General features: G+C 49.6%; 1 protein-coding gene across 1 annotated transcript in view; it reads right to left on the bottom strand.

Moving 5' to 3' along the window:
* Positions 1-1,575: 1,575 nt before the first annotated feature.
* LOC138580289 (tumor necrosis factor receptor superfamily member 1A-like) overlaps positions 1,576-21,403 on the bottom strand; it is a 235,152-nt gene continuing 215,324 nt past the window's right edge. The window contains exon 10 of the mRNA XM_069650703.1: positions 1,576-3,564. Within this exon, the coding sequence (XP_069506804.1) occupies positions 3,293-3,564 (272 nt within the window). The 3' untranslated portion in view covers positions 1,576-3,292. The remainder of the gene's footprint in view (positions 3,565-21,403) is intronic.

Genomic DNA, 21,403 nt, shown 5'->3' with positions numbered 1-21,403 from the left:
CATCAGTAGGGTGGATCTGTGCCTCTTTAAGAATAGTGAGCAAGGGGTCCACGTCTGGATTCCCCTAGCAACTTAGGGTGAGACCCAAAGTTACTTAAGTATGCAAATTAACAAGGGGGTCCTGGGAGTCCCTCTGCCAGAAATTAGTCCTGGTTACGAAAGACTTACCCAGAGTCTTTAGCTCACTATCTTTCACAGAGAAGAAATATCCCAAACATATCAGTCTTTGTCCTGCCCTGGGGCAGTCCAGCACCAAAATGCTAGGCAATTCTCTGAACAAGAGTACCAACAGAAACCCCAGACACGTGTTTCAGTCTGGTTGGACCTCATCAGTAGGGTGGATCTGTGCCTCTCTAAGAATAGTGAGCAAGGGGTCCACGTCTGGATTCCCCTAGTAACTTAGGGTGAGACCCAAAGTTACTTAAATATGCAAATTAACAAGGGGATCTGGGGATGCTGTTGGTACTCTTGTTCAGAGGAGAATTGCCTAGCATTTCGGTGCTGGACTGCCCCAGGACTAATGTCTGGCAGAGAGACTCCCAGGACCCCCCTTGTTATGGTATATCACCTTACCTTTGTATAGAGCCTCCTGCCATGATGATTCATGGCGTCAAAGCGCTGTACGTGTCCCATAGGCAAGCGGGCGAGTAGGCAGGAGCATGCCACAGTAGAAGGGTAGCCAATGATTGTGTGCAGTTGGGATTGAGGAGGAGGAGGATAAATAGAAGGCTATAAAAGAAAGAAGGAAAGAAAGGCTGCAAGACTGAAAAGCTACCTGTACAGTGGGACCCCATTTATCGTGGGACTCTGCTGTATTCTATGGGATCCAGCACAGGAGAGAGAGAGCGCGCGCGCAATAAAGAGATGTGGAAGTCGCGCGGAAGTGGCATCTGGCTGAATGTACTCACTGTGCACATTGCACCAGCCAGAGCCACTGAAGTACGAAGAAGGGAGCTCATACAATCTAGCATTGGCTTGTGACATTCAACGTAATGACATGATTGCATAATATACAGAAACTACATTGAATAGACACAGATTAGCATGCCCAGGGACTATATAAAATATACTTATTTTGAGTATTTTACTATATGGACTTAAATCAAAGTGTTTTACATGTATTCATATTTTGTATACATAATATTGCTGGTATTTAATCTATGTGGGCTCAGGTTTCATATTTCAGATATGTTATGTTTTGTAGGAGGACAAGAGGATAGTTGAGGAGATTTGAAAAGTAGATTTTTAGACTACAAAAGCCACAACCCTCAAATTCAACAGTGTATTATTTATAAAGTTAAATATAATCAAAAGACTCCAGAAAATGTGCTCCTGGGCGGTCATTTTCAATCGTTTATAGGAGACAAAGAAACATTGCAATTTCCTGCAAATACACGTGTTCAACACCAAGTGGGGCTCCATCAGAAGGTTAGCACCCACAGAATCAATCTGTAAAGCATGGACACTGCTCCTCCACATGGATCATGGTTTAGCATAAGAAAAAGCAACAACAACTTGCTTTCCACTCCACACATTACAAGAAAAAATAACCTCTACAAAGTTTGAACAAAGGTGTTTAGCAAAATGGAGTTTATTGCTTTGCGGTAAACGGGGTTTATTAGTGTGCAGATTTACAAGGAGAGCTTGCTTACTTTCAACGATATTTGCAAAAAACGAAAATACTTTTTATCTGAAGCTAATTGGAGGTATGGGAGGTTTACAGCAGGATAAGGTAGCCCCCGATAAGCAAGTCACCCTAAACCTTTTAGGGTGGGGAGCACGAGGGATATTCAACCAATCACAAACTCTAACCTACCTTGTGTATTTCACAAGGTAATCTATGTTGCTTGTCTCCGGAAGACCGGGCTTATCAGGTGAGATTGTCCTTCTACAAACATCACACAGTTACAAAACATAGTGGAAGTGTCTGGCTGATCACACTCGCCCATCGTGCAACTGTTGCATCTCTCACATGTACAACAAGAAAACTGTACGCATGCACAAAGTCACACATTCACAGATATTACTCACAATCGACTGGATTTCTCCCCATAAACCTCTTTAATACTAGAGTACTTTTTACTTTAGCAATTCTACTAAGGAAGACAATATTGAACAGCACCAGATAAGACAACATTTGTAATTTGAGTTCGGACGAACACATACATTATTGGCAACATTAATAATCTTGTGATTTCTGCAATGGAAATTGGCCACATTAGCAATGCCCTTCCTAGCTCTGCTGACAATAGTACACATGGATAATGTGATCACTGGCATTCATATCTCTGCAGAAAGCTCTTCATTGAAAACATTATCAAAGGAACTTGGCAAGGAACATTATACTGAGGAATTCACCAATAACCTCTGGACATCTGCAGAATACGCTGTGCTGATAATGTTGAAGAAGACTTCAGATCTCGGCGCAAAAAGTTCGATTGATAACTTACAGTAAACATCGAATCCTCACAGAGAGTTTTACAGCAAGGAACATCCCGCATTGCTCCAGAGAAGGCTATACAGTTAACCACACTAGCAAACGCTTGATGTTTTCAGAGAATTGTATGTGCACAACCTTACCAATAACACTCATGTTTCCTAGGAGACCCAATCGATTAACATTTCCCAGGAGAATCTCCGATATGTGCAGGGGGTTGCTTAAATAGAGTGGACCCCGGCTCCCCCACAGAAGGCGATGAGTAGGGCCCAGCAGATGACAACTGTAGTGATTGTCTTTAACAGGACAGATGTCCTTCACACTTTTAGGATACAACATAGGCTCAGAAAAGAAGAAAACACCACTTGGTTTGTACCTAGTGAGGGACGTTTCATACAATGAAAAAGGATTATTTACACTCCAATCTCCAGAACCCAACGCACACTTCACCCATAGACGAACATCTCCAAGCTGAGGATCTTCACTGTTTTCCTTGGGATGCAGCACACGGCCAATTCCTCAGACCCACATGCATGCATTCCCCCTGGGCTAGGTCTCCCCATTTTATGAGGACGTTGCTGTGTGATGAAGCTGGTGGATAGGGCATCTCACTCACAGAGATGGTGGTCAGCCATAATAAGAAATGTTCCGGAATCCCAGGATAACAGTGCACAGAAGGGACAGGAAGTGAACAATAAGAGGGGAACGGCACAAAGCAGGGTAGATGCACAGATCTCGAAGCCAATGAGTAGGGGGATCTTCTGGCTGAAAGTGGATGAAATCCTGGATCCCTTGAGGCTGAAAGCAGAACAAGTCAGTTTCCTCAACGCTCAAAGCGACCTAAACTGCAATCTCTCAGGCCTCAAAGTGGAGCGAGTCCTGGATGGCCTCACTACAGCCACTCAGGTCCATCTCTCGCAGGACTCGGCTGATAACCTCCACGGTGGAGCCAGCCGCACCTGTCCGGCATCGCCACTTCTGCAGCATTTCATACTGTCCATCGCGGTAGTTCCGATTCTGTATTTCTATAAGATCAATGTCATAGTCACTGAGGCCCAGCCTTCGGATAAACTCCTTCCAACGGCGTGGAGGGACGGTGTCCACCACGGCATAGAGAACACGAGGGTCTGCAAGGAAGGAAGAAAAGGTAGAACCCATATGAGTCGCACAACTCCTTGGACATCAACACCAAACTATTCGCCACTGCAGAACACTTTTGGATAATTTGGATTCCACCAAATGACCCAACTTATTTGTGGCCTACTGCCCCAATGCACAATACACTCACGGCTCTAGTAACACATTAAACAATACTAGGCACTTTGTAATAAATCACTTGGGTTGTAAACTCTTACGCTACATGTTACTGCTGCAAAACCATTCAAACATTGAGTAACCTGGAAACAAACATTCCTGACATAAACCTAAACACCGGAAATGTGCACATTTTTGGGGAACGGAGTTGGTCCAAATGTCATCATTGGTTCAGATAAAATGATGTATGCAGTTTGCGGTAAAATAGTATAAATGGGGCAGACGTGGTTTGATTTTGGAATCAGTTTTTTTAAGAAGAGGTTCAGGAAGCAGTATGCCAGAGCAGTTGAGGCAGGACTTTTGATGAGGGAAAGGGAGAAAAAGAAGAGGACAGAGTGGTGGGAGAGCTGAAAAACGGAAATAGAATTTAGTGGAGGGGCAAGTGGAAAATGTAGGGACATTCTCTTTCCCACTTGACACCACTATTGGCTGTTTACACCCTAATGACAAGTGCCAACTTGCATGGCAAGTGTACATGAGATTGTTTTGTTGGTCTGAGGCAAGGACCACCACAGAATTGCATGTAGTATGGCAAGAGATTACATTACATTCAGTGGCTGTAAGTGACTGTACCACCTTTTAGAGGTCGTACGAAATACTAGTAAGCAGCAGAGGAGAAAAAGGTTTATAATTCTTGGTGGATAGGAGGACATTCTATTCAGTGGCTGCAAGTCCCTGCTCTGTCTTTCAGTGACCAGAACAAATATTAGTTAGTAGTTGCAAAGAAATAGAATATAATTCTGCTAGGCAGAAGCAGATTACAGTCAGTGGCTATGACGGAGTGCTCAATGGGACATCCTCTTGGGGTATGGAGAAGTTAACATTTTGAGTCAGCATGTCAGTAGCACCTACAAGTGCCAGAGGGAAAGAGGCATGCAGAGGTGGTTTAGGTATAGGAACACTTGGTGGTTGTGGAATGTTCCTAGTCTCTTCCAACTTCCCGTGCCACCAGGACGACAAATATCGTGATGTTCAAGGCAAAAGGGGATGACTCATGTGAATCGCAATCCCTGCAACACATGAGCTTTGTAACCAGGAGGACAAGGCTACTCTTCAACGTCTGTAAGGGCCTTTTAGGGGACATCCTGCTTGGTCAGAAAGTGCAGTTTCCACTTGCGACAGCCCCAGACCCAAATCCACCACCTCCAGCAGCACCTTTACAGACATCACAGTAGGACAAACCTTGCTTCAGAAACAAAATCCAAACTGTGAATGTTGTTTATACTACAAGGAACAAGTTACTTACCTGTAACTGTTGTTCTCCAGCATGGGTCTGGCATGGATTCACATGCTCATGAATATTCCCCGTCAGGCTGGGAATCCTCGGTAAAGAAAAAATCAGTATCAGTTTCGTTTCTGATCTGTCTTTCCTAGTAGTAACCAATCACTGATCTCTGTGTCATACTGACCACAGCCAATGACTGCCCTCTACCTAAGCCCCGCCTCTGGCAGCCATCTTCAGATTTGGTAGCACGTGAAGTGGCAGTATGACCAAGTGAAGAGCCGCAGAGGGGTAGGCGGGAGGGTTAGCATGTGAATCCATGCCAGACCCATGCTGGAGAACAAGTTACAGGTAAGTAACTTGTTCCTTTTCCAGCATGGGGTCTGGCATGGATTCACATGCTCATGAATATAAGATTAAATAGCAGTACACACATGCACAACCACGGTGGGTGGTAAAAGGCTCAACATTAAGCAATACAAAAAACTCAACATTAAGCATCTCTTACCTCCTCACCAGGCTCACCTTAAGCGAACAGGTTGCGCAGCACTGCTGGCCGACCCTGGACTCCTCCCTGGAATCCCGATCGACGCAGTAGAATCTCGTGAAGGTGTGCGTCGACCTCCACGTAGCAGCCCTGCAGATGTCCAGCAGGGGCACACCAGATAAGAACGCCGTAGTAGCAGCGATCGCTCTGGTCGAATGGGCTCTCGGACGGCCTGGCAGCGGTCGGTTAGCCAACCGGTGACAGTGCATGATGCAGCCGGAGAGCCATCTGGAAATAGAAGACTTCGAGAGAGCCTTCCCTTGATTCACAGGTCCAAAGTTCACGAACAGCTGTGATGTCCTCTGGAAACTGTTTGTGCGGTCCACGTAGAACTTCAGCGCGAGTGCAAAGTCCTCTCGGCCAGCGACGAAGGAGACGGGAAGAAAACAGGTAACACCAAGGGCTCGTTAAGATGGAAGTCCGACGGCACCTTGGGCATAAAAGAGGGGTGCGTCCTAAGCACCACCCTCGAGGCATGGAAAGTCAAGTACGGTGCCTTGCAGGATAGGGCCTGGATCTCTCCCACTCGTCGTGCGGAGGTAATGGCCACCAGGAACGCAGTCTTCCACGACACAAACTTCATCGGTGCGGAGTGGATCGGCTCGAATGGGGCCCCCATGAGCCTGGTCAGCACCACGTTAAGTTCCCACGCCGGGGCCGGGGCCTTCACCAGCGGGAACGACCGGAACAGTCCTTTCATAAACTCTTTCACCAGTCGATGGGACCACAGGGACGTCCGTCCCGTGGTTCTGGTATATCTGGAGATCGCTGCCAGATGAATCTTAATGGAGGCATGGGCTAGCCCAGCCTTTGCCAGCGATAGCAGGTACAGCAGCACTTGAGGGGCCGTAATCCGTAGGGGGTTGATCTTCTGTGCTCGGCACCAGATAGAGAACCTCTTCCACTTATGACCGTAGCATTTGAGAGTCGAGGACGCCCTGGCCTTTGCAAGAACCTCTCTGCAATCGGCCGGTATATCGTAGCCTCCAAACTCTAGCGCTGCAGGAGCCAAGCCTGCAGGTTCAGCGACGCTGGGTCGTGGTGGAAGATGGCACCTGCTTCTCTGGAGAGAAGGTCCGCGTCCGCCGACAGCTTGATGGGAGGGGAGGTTGACAAGTCCAGAAGGTCCGGGAACCAGATCTGCCTCGGCCACGCCGGTGCGACGAGGATCATCCTGCACCGGGACCTCTTGAGCTGGCTGATGAGTCGAAGCAGCAACGGCAACGGAGGGAACGCATACAGGTATAGGCCGTCCCAGGGGAACGAGAACGCATCGCCCATGCTTCTCGGCTGGGGAAACCGGCTGGCGAACCTCTTGCACTTCGAGTTCGTCGCTGTTGCGAACAGGTCGATTTGGGGTTTGCCCCATCGTCAGAATAGTTGATCCACCTGATCCTGGCGCAGTTCCCACTCGTGACACGCGCGCAGCTCCCTGCTGAGCGAGTCGGCGATGGTGTTGCTTTCTCCTGCCAGGTGGAAGGGAACCAGGAACATCCCCTGGGCGACCGCCCAGTGCCACAGATCCTGTGCCTCCTTGGATAGGGCTGGGGATCTGGTGCCTCCCTGCTTCCGTATGTAAAACATCGTCGTGGTGTTGTCCGTCAAGATCCGCACCACCTTGCCCTTGAGCGACGGGAGGAACGATTTGAGAGCCCAGAACACGGCTCGGAGTTCCAGGACGTTGATGTGCAGGAGCCTCTCCTCCGGGAGCCAGCGGCCTCTTGCGTGGCGATCTCCGGTGTGGGCGCCCCAACCTTCCAGGGAGGTGTCCGTCGTCATCGTCTCCTGGTACGCCGGCATCTGAAAGTCCTTGCCCGCCGTGAGGTGCGCTCGAACGCCCCACCAATGAATCGCTCGCCGGAACACCTCGTTGAGGGGGACCCTGTCTTCGAAGGTGCCCGTCGCCTGCATCCAACGGGCGTCAAGAAATTCTTGAAGAGGGCGCATCCGTAGTCTGCAGAGGCGCACCAGGTAGATGCAAGAGGACATCATCCCCAGGAGGGACTTGATGGACCTCACCCTGGCCACGTCCGTGGCAAGCAGGCGCTGCACTTTGCCTAGAATGGTCTTCGTCCGTTCTTCCGATGGGCCCGCCAGGCGCCTCACTCTATCGAGCTTCGCTCCCAGAAACGGCCACCTGCGACGGCACCAGGTGAGACTTTGGGTAGTTTATGGCGAATCCCAGGTCTGTGAGTAGCTGGACGGTCCTCGCAGTGTGTTCGACAGCGAGTTCCCTCGTCCTTGAGCGGATGAGCCAGTCGTCCAGGTAGGGGTAGACGTGAATCCCCTGCAGGCACAGCCGCGCAGCCACTGGTGCTAGGCACTTGGTAAAGACCCTGGGGGCCGACTTCAATCCGAACGGCAGTGCTCTGAATTGGTAGTGGCGTCCCTGGACGACGAACCGGAGGAACTTTCGGTGACTTTTGAGGATGGGAACGTGGAAGTATGCATCCTCCAGGTCCAACGACGATAGAAAGTCGCCTTCCTCCAGCTGTCCCAGTACGTGCTGGAGGGTGACCATCCTGAACTTTTGTGATCTGATGTATTTGTTCAAACGACGAAGGTCCAGGATGGGGCGCCAGCGCCCGTCTTCTTCCTGACGAGGAAGTACCTTGAGTATACCCCGGAGCCTCTCCGGGACAAGCTCGATGGCGCCTTTCCTGAGCATCGCCTGTACTTCCAACAGCAGTTGCGGGACGTGATTTTCCTTCCTGGCCACAGGTGGAACATGAGGGCACTTCTTCAGGAATTCGATAAGAGTGTCCTCTTGCCAGGGTATCCAGCACCCAACGGTCGGTGGAGATGGACTTCCACACGCCGACGAAGTTCGTCAGCCGGCCTCCCACCGGGGTGCTTCGGTGGGGGCCCGAGACCACGGCCGGTTCAGTCCTGCTTGGAGGTGGTGGCCTTGCCGCCCTGGCCACCTTGCCGACGGCGGCGGCGAGGCGCTCCCTGCTTGCCGCGACCCCTGTAGGCCTCCTGAGACGAGGAGCGTGCCGCCTGGCGGTAGGATGAGCCACCGCTGGATCCCTTGGAGGAACCCTGTCTGCCTCCGGAGCTCCCAAAGGGCCGTCGTTGCTGAGGGGCTCCTAGGGCGCGGGCCGTCTCCGTGTCTGTTTTTATGGCTTGGAGGGATTCGTCCACCGCCTTCCCGAACACCGTTATGGCGTGGTCCGACGCCACCTCGCCCTCTTGCAGTATTTCCAGAGCCTCGGACCTCTTGTCGTCCGGCAGAAAGTCCAATATGGGGGCCAGCTTAAGCCAGAGCTCCCTGTCGTAACGGGCCACGATCGCCAGGGCGTTGGCCGCTTTGATCGTCGTCGCCAACGACGAAATGACCCGCCGCCCCAAGGCGTCTTTCCCTCGCCGTCCGGCGGGGAATTCGACGTCGAGGCTCCTGACCCCGCCGCTTTCTTCTTCGCCGCCGCCGAGACGACCGAGTCTGGCGTTGGCTGGGCCCTGAGGCACAGGGGAGCGGTTTCGGGGACCCGGTACTTCTTCTCGTACTGGTCCCGTTTGGCTGGTGCCGTGGAGGGGTTCTTGAGAACCGACGGGCCCTCCTCCCAGATGTCATCGATAAGGGGCACCGCGATGACCGTCTTCCTCTTGGCCTCCTGGCGCTGATAGAGGAAACCTTCCTTTTTCTGCTCCTCCGGGCAGAGCTGGAACAATTCGGACGCCCTGGCGATCATGGCGTGGAATGAGCCAATCTTGTCGGGCGGTGAGGCCCGGGAGACGGGAGACCCGTTCCGTCGCCCTCAGAACCCGTCGTCGAGCCCAACGCACCGTCATCTCCTGACTCGTGGGAGGATGAGGAGGGAACTGTAGGCCTTACGGGGGCGAGCGGAGGTGAGGGTTGGGTCCTCCGTCGTTTGTTCTGAGGACTTCCCGACGGGCCAGGTTGCGGGTCCTCCAGCCTGGGCCGTGGGAATCTCGTCCTTATCTCAGAGCATAAGGACTGGATGGCAGACAAAATGGCCGCCGAGCCATCCTGAGGCCTAGGATCCGGCTGCGCCGGAAGGGAAGGCCGCTCTTCCTCACCATCGTCGTCTTCCTCGGTTATCTCCCGAGGATCTTCCTGACGGGAATCGAACCTTCTCGAGTTGGACTTCGAGGTTCCTCACGGCCTCGGTCAGTTCCTCCTCCGAGGCTGACTCCGAGCTCGAGGAGGGCACCGTGACCCCCTCGCTTCTTCCATCATGGCGGCCACGACGATGGGCTGAAAAGAGGATTCCCTCCTTGGCGGCAGGGAAACTCTAGTCCCGGAGGCGGTCTCCGCTGGCGGTGTCTCTGACGGCTTGGCCAGAGTCGCCGCGATAGCCTCGATAGAGGCCTTCGCCTGCTGGGTAGGGGCCTTCACCACCTTAGGTGCGTCCCGGGCCCTCTCCTTCGGGGGAGGGGCGACGCCTCGCTCCCCCTCTTCCGAGATCGGACGGGGCTTCTCCCGAAGCTTACCCGGGGTCTCGGACTTCCTCTTCCCCGAACCGGAGCGTTGGCTCATGGTTGACGGTGCCGGGGAAGAGAGCCCGACCTTTCGGTGCTCCCGGAGCCAGCGGACTCGCGGCGCTTGGCCTGGTGTTGGGCCTCTGTCGCCGGGGCGCCCGCACAGGACTTAGAAGCCCACTCGGACCCTTTCTTCTTCTTCTCACCCGTCGAGCCCTTCTCCAACCAGCTTGCGAGACGGGAACGACTGTCCCTCATGGTCCGCTCCGACAAGTTCTTGCAGAACTGGCAGTCCTTCTCTACATGAGTCTTGTCCCCATGAAGACAGTAGTGTAACGCTCACCTGATTCCCGTAGAGGCGCCGGTCTTGACTGGGCGTATACCGTATCTTCAAAGGTGATGTGTAACACATGGCTGGCTCTTTGGGCTAGACCTCTGTGCACTGTATGTCTGACTTGAAGGGTAAGATGTCTGCAGATAGAAAATATGGGATTAAGGAACTGGGTTATTGAATGTCTCTCTCTTCTTCCCTTTCTCTTCTCCTGTAGAACCCCTAAGGTTAACACTCTCACCTTAGGTAAGTGAACGCCGTGCTCTCCATCTGCCTCGGGGCAGGGTGCTGTAACCAGTTTCTTCACTGGATAAGGGGAGCAGGCCTCTTGACTTCAGAGGACTGCTGTCCGTCGTTTACTGCACGAACGGTAAGTTTCGAGTAATTCTAATGTCTTTAAAGTCTTTAGTAATGATGTTTCTTGTTTTGCAGGGTTCCGGCGATGGCGGATGACGGGCTGAAGTGAGTTGAAGATGGAGCCCGTGTGATGAATAGAAGCGCCTGGAAGCACGTAAGTAAGCGCTTGTTGCCTGCTTCACGATGCGCTCTAACTGTCTTTTTATTTTGCAGGTACAAGTTCGGAGCGGCTGCAGGGTGCCGGAATACCCACTGGGTTAGATGTGGAAAGGAGTAATGGCACGTGAGTATTAAAGTTCCCCAATGTCTTTAAACGCACCTTGTTTTGTCTTTCAGATGCGGGATGCAGCGCCGAAGGCCTCCGGAGCGTGCGAAGAGTTGGTAAGCTTTTGTCTTTCAGATGCCGGAATGCAGTGTGAAGACCTCCGGAGCGCACGAAGAGTAGGTAAGCCTTTGTCTTTCAGATGCCGGAATGCAGCGCGAGGCGTTGGCGACAGCCGATGGAACAGGTAAGTGAAGAACTGTCACTGAAGACCGTAATGCTAACCTGTTCTTTCTTTTCTTTATAGGTGTTGCTGAAGACTGGATTCAGGATGGTAAGCCTTTTTCCTTAGGCCCAGGATCAGATGCAGAAGACACAATGAGCGTTCTGCTGCAGAGGATGCAGAATAACGCAAAGCAAGATTCATCCATCGGGTGTGGTTTAAATAGCCTCCTGTAGTGCTTAGGTGTCTCCTTCCACAGCCACGCCTAGGTAAGAAAAGAGTTCCTGCTTTCCAGAAGAGTTCCAGTGTTCTGAATCTAGGGAGTGGCTCCTGCCCCACCCAACAGGAAAAGTAGTTCCGAACAGAAGAGGATCAGAGGCTCAACTGGCAGGCAAGTAAGCAGCATGGTCTGCTGCAGGTAAGTCCACCCAAGCATTATGAGCCCGGCGCTTCCAGCGCTGGGACTGGGCATATTTATGAGCCTGGTGCCACTGGCGCCAGGACTGGGTCCAAAAGGTCCCAATTGGGACTGGTTGGCACTCGGAACCTGGGTTATGGATCTGCTTCCAAGGGAGTTGGGAAAACCCTGACCTTTTGGAAGCAGAGATCATGACAGTACCCCCCCTCAAGGCCCCTCCCAAACCGGGCTCCTCCGGGGGTTTTGGCTTGTCAAGAAATGTTCGGTGAAATCTTTTGATTAGGCGAGGAGCGTGGACATATTCAGCAGGTTCCCAGGATCTCTCTTGGGGGCCATAGCCTTTCCAGTCAATTAGGTAAAATAGTTTAGATTTGGAGATCTTGGAGTCCAGAATGCTTTTGACTTCAAACTCGAGTTCTCCATCAACTAGGATAGGTTTTGGAGATTTAGTTAGTCGGGTTTGAGGTTGCACGGGTTTTAATAGAGAGACGTGGAAGACCGGATGTATCTTCATGTGCGGGGGCAAGTCCAACTTGACCGCTACTGGGTTTACTATGGTAGTGATGGAATAGGGACCAAGGTATCTTGGGTTGAATGTGCGTGGCCCTTTTAGAGGTAGATATTTGGTGGATAACCAGACTTGATCCCCTACTTGATATTGAGGGGCTTCCTTCCGATGTCGATCTGCTCCTTTCTTGTATTGTTCTTTAGCCCTTTGAAGGTGAGAAACAGCTTCCTTAAAGGCTTGGGTGATTGTAGAATGCAGGTAGTCTACTGCTGGTGTTTCAAGATCTTGGAGGGGATCCAACTCCGAGGTTCGAGGGTGACTGCCGTACAAAAGAAAAAACGGGGTTTTCCCAGTTCCCGAATGGACAGAGTTATTGTAGGCATATTCGGCTATCCAAAGGATGTCTTTCCAAGTTTTTTCAGTTTGTTGCAGCATGCAGCGTAAATACTGTTCCAGAGTTTGATTGGTCCTCTCGGTTTGTCCGTCGGTCTGATGGTGGTGACTGGTCGATAGTCTCACATCAATTTGAGCCGACCGACAGCAACTTCGCCAAAAATGAGAAATAAATTGACTACCTCGATCCGAAATTAGAACCGAAGGAAAACCGTGCAGTCGGACGATGTTTTCGAGAAATTCTCGGGCCAGAGTTGCTGCTGTTGGCAAGCCTTTGAGCGGAATGAAATGCGCCATCTTGGAGAATAAGTCCACGATTACTAGAATCGTATTGTATCCGGAGCATGGTGGTAGATCGGTGATGAAGTCCATAGAAAGCGTATGCCAAGGGCGAGGTGGGATGTCAATAGGGCGTAAGAGGCCTGCTGGTCTTTCCTTTTGACTTTTGTTTTGGGCGCATACTCCACAGGACATTATAAAGTCTCTGATATCTTTTTTCCAAGACGGCCACCAGAAGTAGCGCTTGATCTTTTCTGAGGTCTTGGCCATACCGGGATGTCCTTCCATTAAAGAAACGTGATAACAAGAGATTACTTTTTTCTGTAAATCTGTGCTGGGTAGGTATAATCGTTCTTGGAAATACAATAAGTTGTCCTTTACTGCAAAGTCCTTTCCCTGCAGATGCCAATTTTGTATGTCTGCTGGAGTTACAAGTTGCCTGGCTTTATCCTTAACTTCCTCTATGGATTCGGTGGCGATTACACCCAGAATTCTTTGTTCGGGAATGATTGGTACAGGTTTAGGGTTGATCAAGTGTTCTTCCACTCCCATCCGAGAAAGGGCATCAGCTTACCGTTCTTTGTACCAGGTCGATAGGTAATTATGAAGTCAAACTCGGCAAAGAATAATGCCCAACGGAGTTGTCTAGAGGATTGGGCTTTTGCAGTTTTCAAATATTGCAGGTTTCGGTGATCCGTAATCACAGTAACGGTGTGTCGGGCCCCCAGCAGATAATACCGCCAAGCCTTAAAGGCAGACTTGATAGCCAGAAGTTCCTTGTCAGTAATCGTGTAATTGATTTCAGGAGGCGAGAATTTGCGGGACCAAAATGCCACGGGATGCAACTGATTGGTTACCGGGTCCTTTTGTGATAGAACTGCCCCCATGGCAAGGCTTGAAGCATCAGTTTCCACGTTGTAGGGGAGTTCGGGGCGAGGGTGTTTTAAGATTGGTGCAGAGATAAATTTAGTCTTTAAATCCTGGAAAGCTTGTTCCGCCTCGGTAGACCATTCAAAACGTTTGTTTTTCTTTAACAAGGCAGTGATGGGCTGGACTATTCGAGAGAATTCGGGGATAAACCTGCGGTAAAAGTTAGCGAAGCCTAACATGCTTTGCACACCTTTTACGGAGGATGGTGATGGCCATTTGAGAACTGCATCGACCTTCTTTGAATCCATACGCACTCCGCCAGGTGATAATATGAATCCCAAGAATTCAACTTCAGTCACGTTGAAAACACATTTTTCCAACTTAGCGAAAAGTTTGTGTTGACGCAATCTTTCGAGGACCATTTTCACGTGTTTCCGATGTTCAGATTCCGATGAAGAATAAACGAGGATGTCGTCAATGTAAACAACAACACACACATCTATGAGCTCTCTGAGGACATCGTTCATAAAATATTGAAAGGCGGCCGGGGCATTGCAAAGTCCGAAGGGCATGACCTGATATTCAAATAGCCCATACTTGGTGCGGAAGGCCGTCTTCCATTCATCGCCCTCTTTTACTCGTACCAAGTGGTAAGCTCCTCTAAGATCCAGCTTTGTATATATGCATGCTTTTCTGACTTGGTCCAGGGATCAAAGGTAACGGATAGCTATTCTTAACAGTGATCTGGTTCAGGGAGCGATAATCTATACAAGTTCTAAGGTCTCCTTCCTTTTTTGGAACGAAGAGCAAAGCTGAAGAAGCAGGGGACTTGGAAGGACGAATAAACCCATTTGCCAGGTATTGATCCAGGTATTGTCGAAGGTGAAGGTTCTCAGGCTCGGTGAGGGCATAAATTCTACTACAAGGAGGAGTAGATCCAGGTATCAGGTCTATCTGGCAGTCATAAGACCTATGAGGAGGTAGAGAGTTCGCCTGATCCTTCCGGAAAACATCTTGGTATTCTAGCTATTCGGGAGGTAACTGGGGAGTCTCTGAAGAAATTGCTGCCAGTGCAACACCAGGTGGAGGGTGACAAGTAGAGACACATTCTGGAAACTGGACCGTTCTTGCTCGCCAATCGATCAGAGGATTGTGTTTCTCTAACCAAGGTATTCCTAGAATAATCTGAAACTGAGGGGCCTTGATCACATCGAACACGATCTTCTCATGGTGTCCATCTTGACTTACTAGCGTCACCTCTTGAGTGGTATGCGTTACTGGCCCGGAGGCTATCTCCGTACCATCCACCGTAGTAATGACGTCCTTTACAGCCTTGGGACAAAGAGTTAGATTCATCCTCAAAACCATTTCATGATCCACATAATTGCCGATGGCACCGCTGTCGACGTAAGCTTCAATTGCATGTAATCGATCCGGATTATCAGGGCTAATGAGGACCATAGGTATCGCGAAATGCGAGGTCACGGAACTGGTTTTCACGCTCGGCAAGAGGACCTCTATTCTTGTTGGGCGAGGTCGTTTCCCTGCTCTGAGTTTGTAACTTTGGTAACTGCAGCTCCTGCTGCCTTCTTGGCAGGTTTCACCGGACAGTCTCGAAGAAAATGCTCTGAGTTTCCGCAATAGAGGCATAATTGCAACTGTTTTCACCTTTCCCGCTCCTTTTGTGTTAGAGGACCTTTCAGACCCCCTATTTGCATGGGTTCCCCGGAGTCTACTCCTTTGGAAGGAGTTGGCGGTTTGGAAAATACTCGAGCATCAAACTTGGAACGATCGGCCTTCCTGTTCTGCAGTCTGTGATCTATTTGAACGACTAAGTCTATATAGTCCGAACAATCTTGTGGGGGATTCACTACTTGGGCTAACACATCTTTGAGCTCTCCACGTAGACCTCTATAAAACAGCGTAATCCTTTTGTCCTCAGGCCATTGAGTTTCCACTATCAGTCTGTTGAAAGACGCAATATAAGCCAAAAGGTCTTGATTACCTTGTCGCAACGAAAGGAGCTCATTGTCCAAGGCCTGCCCCTGTGAATGTCTTGCGAACAGTTTTTCCATACTGAGCTGAAAAGCTTGAAAATCATGGAGGACCGGATCATCTTGATTTACTAGAGGGATCGACCAGTCTGCCGCATTGCCACTAAGGTACGAAAGCACGAAAGCTACTTTAGCTTGATCAGTTGGAAAGGCTGCTGGCCGGCATAAGAAATGCAACCGGCACTGATTGATAAATACTGCAAACCTCTTTGGGTCACCAGAAAATCGTTCGGGCGGAGCCAGAGGTAGATTCCCAGGTAGGTTGATCTGCACTGGATTCATAGAGGATGTAGAAGGAAGATTTCCCCCAGATGCGGGTAACGGGGTCTGTCCGGCTTGTGACTGTAGCAATTGTCTAGCGAGATCATCTGTTCGCTCCTTGGAAATAATCAGTTCCCTTCTTAGAGCGTTCGTTTCCCGACGGGCTGCATGCACTTCTGCCCTTAGTTCCCCTAGTAACTGGGCTAGCTGGTCGGTATCCGAGGTTTCCATAGCGCCTGGACGGGAGTTTTGTGGTAGGCTTTGCGTTCTGTAACGCTCACCTGATTCCCGTAGAGGCGCCGGTCTTGACTGGGCGTATACCGGATCTTCAAAGGTGATGTGTAACACACGGCTGGCTCTTTGGGCTGGAACTCTGTGCACTGTAGGTCTGACTTGAAGGGTAAGATGTCTGCAGATAGAAAATATGGGATTAAGGAACTGGGTTATTGAATGTCTCTCTCTTCTTCCCTTTCTCTTCTCCTGTAGAACCCCAAAGGTTAACGCTCTCACCTTAGGTAAGTGAACGCCGTGCTCTCCATCTGCCTCGGGGCAGGGTGCTGTAACCAGTTTCTTCACTGGATAAGGGGAGCAGGCCTCTTGACTTCAGAGGACTGCTGTCCGTCGTTTACTGCACGAACGGTAAGTTTTGAGTAATTCTAATGTCTTTAAAGTCTTTAGTAATGATGTTTCTTGTTTTGCAGGGTTCCGGCGATGGCGGATGACGGGCTGAAGTGAGTTGAAGATGGAGCCCGTGTGATGAATAGAAGCGCCTGGAAGCACGTAAGTAAGCGCTTGTTGCCTGCTTCACGATGCGCTCTGTCTTTTTATTTTGCAGGTACAAGTTCGGAGCGGCTGCAGGGTGCCGGAATACCCACTGGGTTAGATGTGGAAAGGAGTAATGGCACGTGAGTATTAAAGTTCCCCAATGTCTTTAAACGCACCTTGTTTTGTCTTTCAGATGCGGGATGCAGCGCCGAAGGCCTCCGGAGCGTGCGAAGAGTTGGTAAGCTTTTGTCTTTTAGATGCCGGATGCAGTGTGAAGACCTCCGGAGCGCACGAAGAGTAGGTAAGCCTTTGTCTTTCAGATGCCGGAATGCAGCGCGAGGCGTTGGTGACAGCCGATGGACCAGGTAAGTGAAGAACTGTCACTGAAGACCGTAATGCTAACCTGTTCTTTCTGGTCTTTATAGGTGTTGCTGAAGACTGGATTCAGGATGGTAAGCCTTTTTCCTTAGGCCCAGGATCAGATGCAGAAGACACGATGAGCGTTCTGCTGCAGAGGATGCAGAATAACGCAAAGCAAGATTCATCCATCGGGTGTGGTTTAAATAGCCTCCTGTAGTGCTTAGGTGTCTCCTTCCACAGCCACGCCTAGGTAAGAAAAGAGTTCCTGCTTTCCAGAAGAGTTCCAGTGTTCTGAATCTAGGGAGTGGCTCCTGCCCCACCCAACAGGAAAAGTAGTTCCAAACAGAAGAGGATCAGAGGCTCAACTGGCAGGCAAGTAAGCAGCATGGTCTGCTGCAGGTAAGTCCACCCAAGCATTATGAGCCCGGCGCTTCCAGCGCTGGGACTGGGCATATTTATGAGCCTGGTGCCACTGGCGCCAGGACTGGGTCCAAAAGGTCCCAATTGGGACTGGTTGGCACTCGGAACCTGGGTTATGGATCTGCTTCCAAGGGAGTTGGGAAAACCCTGACCTTTTGGAAGCAGAGATCATGACAAGTAGAGGCATCGCAAATGTTCGTCTTCCTTAAACACATTCTGCAGCCCGCATCCAGGGCAGCTGCGAAACAGCTTGGGTCCGGGTGACGAACTCGTATCCTTGGCCATCTCGAAGTAGGCCGCGAATCTTCTGGAATCCTCCAAGAAGTTGATTCGACGAAATCTTCACCCTTGAGGGGCGTAGAAAAATCCTGCAACGGGTAGCCGTTAACGGGAGTAGAAACGGTGGAGCTTGAGGCTCGATTAACCGAAAAAATGTGAAAGTTCACCTGAAAAAGCACGAAACACGCAGTAAAAGCTCGAGAGCTAAGCACGAGGACTCCCAACACTTGAACGTGCGGTAAAAATCTGAAGATGGCTGCCAGAGGCGGGGCTTAGGTAGAGGGCAGTCATTGGCTGTGGTCAGTATGACGCAGAGATCAGTGATTGGTTACTACTAGGAAAGACAGATCAGAAACGAAACTGATACTGATTTTTTCTTTACCGAGGATTCCCAGCCTGACGACGGGGAATATTCATGAGCATGTGAATCCATGCCAGACCCCATGCTGGAGAAAGAAGATAATCTCATCACCTGCCCACTGTGCAACAAAACAATAACAAAAGAAAGGCTGGGACCAAGTTGGTTGTCACATCGTTGCAGTGCCATATGGTGCAACAGTATGCATAGGACTGGAACGAACCTGGACAACCTCTGCTGCACCCCTCTGACCAACAGAGCCAGACACCATGCCACCTGTGTCGGTACGATCACCCGATGAAGGTTTGCTGCTTTTGAGTCATAGCTCTAGTGACCATCCGCAGTTGGAATGCCTGACTTGAAATGGTTACAATTAGTGTTTGAGCTACTGTTATGTTCTTGAGTCCTGCTTCCACTATTTCACAACCACACAAATGCACAAAAGAAATAGTGCACCTGGCAATTCTTTGCAACTGTCATTGTGAAAGAAGAGCGGAGAAGAGGAGCCAGATTGGCTGAATCCATTCCGTGCTAGTTATGAGAACCCAAAACCTGGGGCCACACTCATTGGATAGCTGCTATCTGAAAATGTGATTGAAGTGCCCCAGAAACAGCTCAGCATTTCACAACCTCATAGACCAACATTTGGTTCATTAATGTCATTCTGTTCTGGATTAGTGCCTTTAACTCAAATGAATGAAACATTCTTCACTCCTTTTTCATCTTTGCAGACTGTAGAACCACTAAGTGGCTTCTGCAACTCACTGTGACCCACTCACACACTTGTGAGCCACTTCCACAATATTTGAGGACCATTCTTCTGGCTGTGTGCAGTTACTCCACCTCCCCTTTTGCTAAATGCCTATTCAGTCATGTTTAAGAGGGGAGTGGAGGGGAGTGCCGAAACATATGCCCCTTCCCTTGCATACATCACTGACATCTCTCAGCTCCCCCTTACGGATTGTCATCTAGCAATACAGACAGTGCATGCCAGAAGTTCCTTCATGCCTGCCCAAATAGCGGCACACAAATGGTTACCAACAACAAGCTATGCAGGCAGAGGTGGTGCTGGCTGTAGGAACAAGGTCCTACTGGTGGGCGGTGCCACAAGCCCAGTACAAAGTTAGCTCGGCAGGCTGAGAGGCCAGGGGAATGAGGGCTACCCATTGCCAGGGTGTTCCGCATCATAGATGAGCAGGTGTGTCCTCGCTGCCATTCCCAAAACTGAATGGTAAGCCTCTATGTTTTCCCTTCAAGCTACCTATAGCGCTCTCAGAGCAATGGTGAGGTGGGCATGATAGGTCCACTATCCTGAATGACAACTTCAAAATGTGTTATCGCCATATGCAGGGACAAAATTGTTTCCAACATGACCCAATCCAATCTGTAAGTGCTTATACAGTCCTGTTTTTTCTCTTTCAATTCTGTAACTCGTAGTTCCACTTTTCCGATTAAAACACTGGGACTACAAGTCAGAGAATGCAAAGAAACAGACCTTGATAAGCACCTACAGATTGGAATGAGGCATTTTGGCAACAATGCGACACATTTAGTGGATCCACAACATTAATGTTGAACCCCTTGCATCGAAATCAAGTACTGCCTGCTAGTCCTTCCCAGTCACAATCCAAACCATAAGGATTTTTAACCCAGCCCTGCCTCATCCACCTATCCATCAGTTTTCTCTTCCAACCATCCACACCCTGTCACCAGTCTCCCCTTTCTGGGAAATCCCTGTATGCCTCTTCCACCTCGGTCATCACCTGCTCTGGGGGTGTGTCATCTACTGCACTCCCAACCATAGGAGGCACACCATTTTCCCCAGAGACCTCCACCTGGCAATCAAGATCCTTGTTCCATGAGAACGCAAACTACTCTTTATCCTGCAAATCACTTATCTACTTCATGATTTCAATTCTCTTCTTGTGAAGGACTAACAACAACAAGAAGTGACTGGCTAGGGCAAACTGATTCACCCAAAAAAAGGAAGCAGACTAAAAACAGGAAAGATTATTTAATTTGCACAAAAGTGCAAATACAAAAAGGATACATTTTTTAAATTTATTTTCCTTTAGCGGGGTTTCAGGCAAGGGATAAGATGAACAAGTCACAAAAAGCCTAGTAGGAAAAACAGCCATATGTATTAGCAACTCATACGGGAGGGGGACTCTCTGCGTTAAAGAGTAAAGAGTATATGGTATACATTAGTTAACCGAATCGTATTTCTTATGCTTGTATCCGCTTAGATTCACATGCTATGCATAGGCCGATATCTAGTGGTAGTCAGAGTATTGCACGACATGTTTTTTGAAATGCGAAAACGGACGTTGTCGACTGGGTGCATTTGTAATACTATCCTTTGTGTGACGTGTACTGTACCCATGGTCCTTCACGCGTCGAGGTCCCTCAGATTGTTTTGTTTCTGACATGAAGGAGCATTAAGTGTTTGTGTGAGTACAAGATCAAGTGAGTCGAAGTAGAAAAGATCAAGGGGAAAGACATTTATGAACCTACAGCTCCAGGAGGGGAGGAAGGGTCGTGCATGTGAATCTAAGCAGATACAAGCCTTGAAACACATTGTGTGTAGGCAGATTATAAATACTCAATAAATAAATGCATCAGAAATACGATTATAGTATTGTAATGCCTTCTGAGGCTTGTGGATCTGCTTAGATCGCATGCTCTGTATAGATTATCGAGCATATCTGGAGAAGGAGGTGGGTTGTGTGAAGGTTCTTCTGGTCTAACCTGGACAGACTTAGAGTTGAGCAAGGCAGTGATCCCGAGCAGGCGCTTTGCTCTGCGCATCATCATTTGTTGACCAGCCACTTAATGACGTACCTGAAACAGCATATTTTGGACTCTGTTTCAGAGAACTACTAAGCCTTCTTGTGTTTTCATAATTGCATCCAGGAATTGATTTACTTGACTGGGGATGAGACTTGACTTTCTCGTTGAGCGAGAACCCCAACTGGAACAGTAGATTGATTGTTGCTAGAGTGTTCCTTTGACACATTTGTAGTGTTTCTCCTGTTGTGAGCCAGTCGTCCAGATGAGGGTACACTGGTATGGATTGCCTATGCAGGTGTGCGCTACCACTGCTAGTACCTTGGTGAACACCCTTGGCACTGATGAAAAGCCAAAGGGGAGCACCTTGAACTGATAGTGGGTATTCCCTAGCTGGAACCAGTGCACTGACAGCATTGAGATATTAAAGTATGCATCTTTCATTTCCAATGTTACCATGTAATCCCCCTGTTTTAGAGGGGAATTTTTTCTTGCAGTGTTGTCATTTGAAACTT

The sequence above is a fragment of the Ambystoma mexicanum genome, chromosome 3p (assembly GCF_040938575.1).
Source record: "Ambystoma mexicanum isolate Mex_15411 chromosome 3p, UKY_AmexF1_1, whole genome shotgun sequence".
NCBI classification, from domain to species: Eukaryota; Metazoa; Chordata; class Amphibia; order Caudata; family Ambystomatidae; genus Ambystoma; species Ambystoma mexicanum.
The sequence above is the reverse complement of the archived record's forward strand: the minus strand, read 5'-3'. Positions and strand labels throughout refer to the sequence as shown.